This window comes from Oncorhynchus tshawytscha, linkage group LG05 (genome assembly GCF_018296145.1).
Source record: "Oncorhynchus tshawytscha isolate Ot180627B linkage group LG05, Otsh_v2.0, whole genome shotgun sequence".
Taxonomy (NCBI): Eukaryota; Metazoa; Chordata; class Actinopteri; order Salmoniformes; family Salmonidae; genus Oncorhynchus; species Oncorhynchus tshawytscha.
Window position 1 is genome coordinate 22,093,682 of NC_056433.1, and position 9,603 is coordinate 22,103,284.

The 9,603-nt window shown below is 42.0% G+C and overlaps 1 protein-coding gene across 1 annotated transcript in view; it reads right to left on the reverse strand.

Annotated features, from left to right (window-relative positions):
- The window catches only part of LOC112250157 (afadin-like), a 122,918-nt gene extending 114,052 nt beyond the window's left edge, over positions 1-8,866 (reverse strand). Inside the window, 1 exon segment of the mRNA XM_042321682.1 lies at positions 8,534-8,866. Within this exon segment, the coding sequence (XP_042177616.1) occupies positions 8,534-8,635 (102 nt within the window). The 5' untranslated portion in view covers positions 8,636-8,866.
- Between the last annotated feature and the right edge of the window lie 737 nt (positions 8,867-9,603).

The window sequence follows — 9,603 nt, forward strand, 5'->3', positions numbered from 1 at the left end:
TTATTTTTGTAATTGACTGTAGAACCTGCCACATACGTCTCGTGTCTGAGCCGTTGAATTGCAACTCTACTGTCTCTATACTGGAGCTTAGCTTGTTTGATTGCCTTGTGGAGGGAATAGCTACACTGTTTGTATTCGGTCATGATTCCAGTCGTCTTGCCATGATTAAAAGCAGTGGTTCGCACTTTCAGTTTTGCGCGAATGCTGCAATCAATCCACGGTTTCTGGTTTGTGAAGGTTTTAATAGTCACTGTGGTTACAATATCACAGATGCTCTTGCTAATAAACTCGCTCACCGAATCAGCGTATACATCAATGTTGTTGTCTGAGGCTGTCCAGAACAGAAGCGTGGAATCAGACTGGTCGGACCAGCGTTGAACAGACCTGAGCACGGGCATTTCCTGTTTTAGTTTCCGTCTATAAGCTGGGAGCAACAAAATGGAGTCAGAGTCAGATTTTCAGAAAGGAGGGCGAGGGAGGGCTTTGTATGCGTTGCAGAAGTTAGAGTAGCAATGATCCAGAATACTGCCAGCCCGGGTTGCGCATTCGATACCCTGATGAAGCAAGGCTCCCTAAATTCTCAAATTACCTTTGTTAAAATCCCCAGCTACAATAAATGCAGCCTCAAGATATGTGGTTTACAGTTATATATATATATATATATATTCCAATGAAGTTCTTTCAGGGCCATCGAGGTGTTTGCTTGGGGATGGATATACACGGCTGTGATTATAATTGAAGAGAATTCTCTTGGTAGATAATGCGGTCGGCATTTGATTGTAAGGAATTCTAGGTCAGGTGAACAAAAGGACTAGGGTTCCTGTATGTTGTTATGATCACACCACAACTTGTTAATCATGACACGCAACCCAAACCGGCTGCACGTGTGCGCCATCGTGCATAAATGTATTTTGTCCCCTACACCAAACGCGTTCACGACACGCAGGTTAAAATACCAAAACAAACTCTGAACCAATTATATTCATTTGGGGACAGGTCGAAAAGCATTAAACATGTATGGCAATTTATCTAGTTAGCTTGCACCTGATAGCTAATTTGTCCTATTTACTAGCTTGCTGTTGCTAGCTAATTTGTCCTGGGATATAAACATTGAGTTGTTATTTTACCTGAAATGCACAAGGTCCTCTACCCCGACAATTAATCCACACATAAAACGGTCAACCGAATCGTTTCTAGTCATCTCTCCCCTTCCAGGTTTTTACATCTTTGAACTTATATGGTGATTGGCATCTAAACTTTCATAGTATTACCACAACGACCGACAACAAAGATCTTTCAATCACCCCGTGGGTATAACCAATGAGGAGATGGCACCTGCTTCTATAAACCAATTAGGAGATGGGAGAGGCAGGACTTGCAGCGCGATCTGCGTCAGAAATAGGAATAACTTATATTTTAGCCCTTGGCAACACAGACGCTTGTTGATGCTTGCAGGCAGTGTGGGTGCAATAATTGAATAACAGACTCCTAAATTTATTTTGCGACACAAGCGGCGTAGTCTGGGCATAAGGTATACACCCCGTCCCTTCTTACCAGAGAGATGTTTGTTTCTGTCGGCGCGATGCATGAAGAATCCGGGTGGCTGTACCGACTCTGATAACGTATCCCAAGTGAGCCATGTTTCCGTGAAACAGAGAATGTCACCATCTCTGATGTCTCTCTGGAAGGCAACCCTTGCTCGAATTTCATCTACCTTGTTGTCAAGAGACTGGACATTGGCGAGTAGTATACTCGGGAGCGATGTGCCCGTCTCCGGAGCCTGACCAGAAGACCGCTCCGTCTGCCCCTTCTGTGGAGCCGCTGTTTTGGGACGCCTACTTGGATCCGATCCATTGTCCTGGGTGGTGGGCCAAACAGAGGATTCACTTCGGGAAAGTCGTATTCCTGGTCGTAATGTTGGTAAGTTGACGTTGCTCTTCTATCCAATAGTTCTTCCCGGCTGTATGTAATAACACTTGAGATTTTCTGGGCTAACAATGTAAGAAATAATACATAAAAAAATCTAAATACTGCATAGTTTCCTAAGAATGCAAAGCGAGACGACCATCTCTGTCAGGGCATTAATGTTCAGTGCACTCAGAAGGTATTCAGACCACTTGAATTTTTCCAAATGTTATTACGTTATAGCCTTATTCAAAAATTGATTAAATAAAAAAAATCCTCAATCTACACACACTTCCCCATAATGACAAATCAGAAACAGCTTTTGAGAAATGTTTTAACATTTCTGCAGCATTGAAGATCCAAGAACACAGTGGACTCCATCACTCTTAAATCGAAGAAATGTGGAACCACCAAGACTCTTCTTAGAGCTGGCCGCCCAGCCAAACTGAGCAATCGGGGGAGAAGGGCCTTGGTCAGGAAGGTGACCAACAACCCAATGGTCACTCTGACAGAGCTCCTATGTGGAGATGGGAGAACCTTCCAGAAAGACAACCATCTCTACAGCCCTCCACCAATCAGGCCTTGATGGTAGAGTGGCCAGACAAAAGCCCCTTCTCTGGTCTGATGAAACTAAGATTGAACTCTTGGCCTGAATGCCAACCGTCACGTCTGAAGGAAACCAGGCACCGCTCATAACCTGGCCAATACCATCCATACGGTGAAGCATGGTGGTGGCAGCATCATGCTGTGGGGATGTTTTTCAGCGGGGACTGGGAGACAAGTCAGGATTGAGGGAGAGATGAACGGAGCAAAGTACAGAGAGATCCTTGATGAAAACCACTTCTAGAGCGCTCAGGACCTCAGACTGGGGCGAAGGTTCAACTTCCAACGGGGCAACGACCCTAAGCACACAACCAAGGAGTGCAAATGTAAAACTTCAGTTGTGTGTGTGTGTGTGTGCTTTCTATGAAACCACAATCCTTCACACAACCTCCAATGTATGAGTTAATATAACAGTTTGTGGTGAATTGGCACAGAGATTAATGTATAAATGTTCTGTTGGTATCGATTTTGTCCACTTTGCCGAGAAGGCACAAAGAAAAATGTCCGGTGCTGTGCTCATCACTAGTATGATGCTGCCATGGCGATAGTGAGCCAGCAACAAGCAGGGTTGGGGAGTAACGGATTACATGTAATCCGTTACATGTAAGGGATTACAAAGAAAACTAACTAATACGTTATGTTAGCAGCAAAAATATTGTAATCAGACTACAGATACTATTGAAAACCCAGATGCTTAAATTGATGATTACTTTTAAATTCAGAAACAATGTTTATGCGGGAAAAAAATTGTGTTCTCAATGACATTCAAATCAGCATTGAAAAAAGGTGCAAGTTTACATTTGTTCAAGTCTGACCATAAATCAGAGACTACTATGATGACACACCAAATGTGTTTGATGGATCGCGGGAAAAGAGCAAGTACAGGCTTTTGTAGAACATGCGTTTGTAGGCTACAGCCCAAGCCATGTCTTCCAATGGTGAGACTTCAGCATCAAAAGATTATCCAACTTGACTAAACGCTTGGAGGTAAGGATAACAGCGGTGGTGTAGTGTATGGCGATACGGATATCACTTATTATTGAGATCTACATTGCACATTGATGTGAATCACACTGCTGCTCTGTCATTTTTCTATTTGCGCCTTACGGATTGTGGATGGCTCTTCACAAATCTAAATGTGTATTTGAACCAAATAATTGTTAAATTCAAGAAGTCTAAGCTGCCTATCAATCATTGTTTTTGAAACCAGTGAACAGCCAGTAAAAAAATGCACTCTTGCAACAGCTGCATAACACGGATCCCAGCCTATGGAATAAAAGTGAGGCATTTATTGCTCAATCTAATTAATACTAAAGGACACATGCTCAAACTCGCACACTTTTGATTGCTCCTTTAAGTCTCTCTAGTTCCTACATCCATTTTTAGACTTTGTAATGGAATATCTACATAGGCGTACAGAGGCCCATTATCACAAACCATTACTCCTGTGTTCCAATGGCACGTTGTGTTAGCTTATCCAAGGTTATCATTTTAAAAGGCTAATTGATCATTAGAATGAAGAAGTCTACATAACCAACCCATTAAGTAAAATGTAACATCCATATGTGACCAGCTATGTAAACTTTAACATGGATTTATCCTGCAATAGATGCCGTTCAATTGGTAACATACATTTCTGTCTTCTTCTAATGCCTCAAACGCTACGGGATCGGTGAATTTCAAAGATGATGGATCTAATGTGTTATTTTCTCCTACATTAATTTCACATTTCCGCATAGTGTTTCCTTTCAAATGCTATCAAGAATATGCATACCCTTGCTTCAGGTCCTGAGCTACAGGCAGTCAGATTTGGGTATGTCATTTTAGGCAAAACTTGGAGAAAAAAAAAGGTGTCCAATCCTTAAGAGGCTGTTAAGGGGGAAGTAATCTAAAAGTAACTGAATGTAATCAGATTATGTTACTGAGTTTGGGTAATCGAAAAGTTACATTACCGATTACAATTTGATAGGTAACTAGTAATGGATTACATTTAGAAAGTAACCTACCCAACCCTGTCAACAAGTCACGTGCTAGAGAGGGCTGCAGGACAAGAACCTCTCATGTTATACATGACCTGGAGAAATAACACCCCCCTTCTCAAGGCCACCTGACATCAGTCTTTTGCTAGTGGATGTTGAAAGGAGAGGAGAGGGTAGCAAGTTTTAAGTTCCTCGGCATACACATCACAGACAAACTGAATTGGTCCACTCACACAGACAGCATCGTGAGGAAGGCGCAGCAGCGCCTCTTCAACCTCAGGAGGCTGAAGAAATTCGGCTTGTCACCAAAAGCACTCACAAACTTCTACAGATGCACAATCGAGAGCATCCTGGCGGGCTGTATCACCGCCTGGTATGGCAACTGCACCGCCCTCAACCGTAAGGCTCTCCAGAGGGTAGTGAGGTCTGCACAGCGCATCACCGGGGCAAACTACCTGCCCTCCAGGACACCTACACCACCCGATGCTACAGGAAGGCCATAAAGATCATCAAGGACATCAACCACCCGAGCCACTGCCTGTTCACCCCGCTGTCATCCAGAAGGCGAGGTCAGTACAGGTGCATCAAAGCTGGGACCGAGAGACTGAAAAACAGCTTCTATCTCAAGGCCATCAGACTGTTAAACAGCCACCACTAACATTGAGTGGCTACTGCCAACACACTGTCAATGACACTGACTCTACTCCAGCCACTTTAATAATGGGAATTGATGGGAAATTATGTAAATATATCACTAGCCACTTTAAACAATGCTACCTTATATAATGTTACTTACCCTACATTATTCATCTCATATGCATACGTTGATACTGTACTCTATATCATCGACTGCATCCTTATGTAATACATGTATCACTAGCCACTTTAACTATGCCACTTGGTTTACATACTCATCTCATATGTATATACTGTACTCGATATCATCTACTGTATCTTGCCTATGCTGCTCTGTACCATCGCTCATTCATATATCCTTATGTACATATTCTTTATCCTCTTACACTGTGTATAAGACAGTAGTTTTTTTGGAATTGTTAGTTAGATTACTTGTTCGTTATTACTGCATTGTCGGAACTAGAAGCACAAGCATTTCGCTACACTCGCATTAACATCTGCTAACCATGTGTATGTGACAAATAAAATTTGATTTGATTTGATTTGATTTGAAAGCAGATAAAGGTATTTCACTTTGTCCTTGTTTAAGGCAGAACACAACAGCATGGTTAAAAACAAACTGGGAATAAACATTATCTATCAAAGGGTCAGATGTTCCGTTTGAATATACATTATGTTGCTTATATTATATTATATTTAGCACTCAAATAAAATGAAAGTTTCAATTTGGTTTAAATAATGCAAAAACAAAGTGTTGGAGAAGAAAGTAAAGGTGCAATATGTGCCGTGTAAAAAAGCTAACATTTAAGTTCCTTGCTCAGAACATGAGAACATATGAAAGCTGGTGGTTCCTTTAATATTCCAAGGTAAGAAGTTTTAGGTTGAGGTTATTATATGAATTATAGGACTATTTCTCTCTATACAATTTGTATTGCATATACCTTTGACTATTGGATGTTCTTATAGGCACTTTAGTATTGACAGTGTAACAGTATAGCTTCCGTCCCTCTCCTCGCCCCTACCTGGGCTCGAACCAGGAACACATCGACAACAGCCACACTCGAAGCAGCGTTACCCATCGCACCACAAAAGGGGAACAACCACTCCAAGTCTCAGAGCAAGTGACGTTTGAAACGCTATTAGTGCGCACCCCGCTTACTAGCTAACCATTTCACATCGGTTACACCAGCCTAATCTCGGGAGTTAATAGGCTTGATGTCATAAACAGCTCAATGCTTGAAGCACAGCGACGAGCTGCTGGCAAAATGCACGAAAGTGCTGTTTGAATGAATGCTTACGAGCCTGCTGGTGCCTACCATCGCTCAGTCAGACTGCTCTATCAAATCATAGACTTAATTATAACATAACACACAGAAATACAAGTTATACAACAGAAATACAACTTACCCTGGCTTCTTACTGCATTTGTGTAACAGGCAGTCTCCTCGTGGAGTGCAATGTAATCAGAGCGTTGGACTAGTTAACTGTAAGGTTGCAAGATTGAATCCCTGAGCTGACAAGGTAAAAATCTTTCATTCTGCCCCTGAACAAGGCAGTTAACCCACCGTTCCTAGGCCATCATTGAAAATAAGAATGTGTTCTTAACTGACTTGCCTAGTTATATAAAATTATAAATAAAGGTGTAAAAAATAAATAAAAAAATATTGGCCAAATCGGTGTCTAAAAATACCTATTTGCGATTGTTATGAAAACTAGAAATCGGCCCTAATTAATCGGCGATTCAGATTAATCAGTCAACCTCTAGGCTTGATGCAGAATGTTATTATGTTAATGACATCCAACAATCTCTAACATTTTGTTGGCAAGTTCATGAGCAATGGAGGAAATACAAAATTGACATAGGGTTGTGGAGAGCAATGACTATAGTGGGGAGGAGGATGTGTGTTGCATGTGAGACATGTTAACCAAACCATCACAAAAGCAAATTATCTTTAAGCAATTTAAATAAGAGCAGGGGAATACTGACTCAGGACTACAGGAACACAGCAGCAACAGTTAGGCCTAGCTGACAGTGAAGCTGTCCTTCTGTCCAAAGCTAATTAATCGGATCAGAGGGGACCCCCATCACCCCCAATGCTTTGACTTGTCTTGCAACTCGGAGCAAGGAGGTGGGGTTAGCTGGCTGCTGCCTGCGCGCCTAAAAAACACTTTACCCCATGTAGCAAATTGTACACACAAACAAATATTAGCTAGATCTGAAACCCATCAGACAAAAACAACAACCACGTGCGTGTTGGATGCAATAAATATAAACACGACAGGAGACGCAAGAACACGACTCATTTTAGTAGCTAGTATAGATTAGAAAAGCGATAACTAGCTAGCCAACCATCATCATAAATGGTCAGTGTCAGACCATTTAACGATAGCCTAGCTAGCTAGCCAGCCATCTGGCTATATTGAGACACCCAGCAACAGGTTAAACACTTAACATTGTCTTAGCAAACACTTATTTGATATAGTAGAAGTAATGCTTATTGACACCAACTAGCTACCTTACGGCCTAGTGACATAGCTACATGATGAGTGTCAAAGAACATGGCTTTAATGAGTAACGTTATGTTCCTTTAGTTCATTACTGACTGGGCTAGACATCATCCCAACTCAACACTCTCGATAACGTTAGAATGATATCTAAGCTAGCTAACTAAAGAAGCCGGTGTTTAAATTTGCTGCTATCCATAATCATGGTGCTGAAATACAAAATGACCAAACGACAATCTAGCGACATGAGCTTACTACTGTTAGCTAATGTGTGCTTCACTTGTTTACAATGTGAACGTAGCTAAAAAAAAATTAACCAGCACAAGAAATGCAATACAATTGTTTGTCTGTCTGTAAATAGCGAGATTTGGAGTCGTGATTTTCCAGGTAACGTCCACGTTGGATTGCATCTGTGTGTGTTTAGATGCTAGCTAGCTTGGTAGCGAATAGTCAAGTGTGACTGCAAGTTTACAATCTATTGCATCAATTACTGTATTCACCTCGCCCGCCATTGCATGCACTTGCCACAGCTATAAACCGGAGCCTGCTGCTGGTGGTGAGCAAGAAAACAGCCTCGAACTGTCTTTCTAGCTAGCTCTCAAACATTACGTTAGCTGGCGCCAATGATCCTGTTGTCAGGTTGGTTAGCTCAGTAGCTAGTTTGATTTGCGATTAAGGTGTGGATAATTTGTTTTTCGAGTTTGAGACAGTTTTGTGGTCATTTGACCATTTCAATAATACTATACAGGTATTTGTTAACAAATGTGTTTGGTTGACAGTGTTTCATAATTCATTATCAGACTAGAGAATCCGCACGCGAATCCTCTAGTCTTCTTCCCACTTAGGAATGATTGCCTCTCTCCCGACGGGTGCGGCCTGTGCTCAGGGAAGGTCCACGGACTCACCTCGGTGGGTTGGCTGATCTCGAACAGGTCAAGCCGGTTGGCGTTCCAGTGGTTAATGATATCGGCTAGTTTCCGCCGCTCCTCCTCCCTGCTCCCCGACATTCTGAATCCCGAATGACTCTCTACTGAAGAAAAATCCCCTTACAGCGATAAAAAAAAGCCTCTGATCCGATAACTTCACGAAAAAAATGCACCCAGGATCTGGGCTCTATGCCGTTCGAGTGTTTCACTGTCACCGGTAGCTGTACCTCTTGCGGACCGCTCCTGCTGTTTCCGCGTTCTCCTCTCTCGCTTACCGCACCCGGTTCTCTCTCCCGGGGAAGCAAATGGGACTATTTCAGCGCGCGCTCACGCCCTTACAATTTGCCCTGCACGAGCACAACAGTGATGTGTGCCTTTCCCTGCGTTAACTAGTTCGACTCCAATACAGTGTCCAGTCAATACAATAAATATATAAACATTTCAATTGTCATTTGGGTGACCATGAGAATGGTCAATGAAACTTTGTAAATTCACAGACAGGTCATTGTATTTTACTGTAATTTAATGATTTAATCTTTTCAGGAAAATATGACGTAATTGTGTAAATTGTCATCTAATTCTATGTAATCTAATATGACAGTTGGCCTATGTGTTTTATCAAGTAAACAAGCATTGAAGGGAACCCTGTCTCCCTCCCCAAAACAGATCTGAGTCAGCAGGTTGAACAATATGGTTGAATGTCACACTGGCTACCATGGCAATGCCATCATCCCGTGACCACACCCACTGAGACAGAGGTTTGTTTTGGATCTAAGAAACATACAGTTACATGACATAGGCCTACCATGTGATTGAAGGTTCAAATGGTGATAGCCTCCTAATTTATACTAATTTATTGCTACAGCAACATTCTGACTCTGAAGTAAGTTTGGTACAATGATCTAGACTAAAAGCGTTGGAACGGTCAGCATTGAATACAACAACCTCTTGCTTTAGTGTGTGCTGTAATTGTCAGACAGGATAATGTCATGTTGTATGGGATCATAAAAATTGGGATGAACAGAGCTTTGGCTCATGTCTGTGTGGCC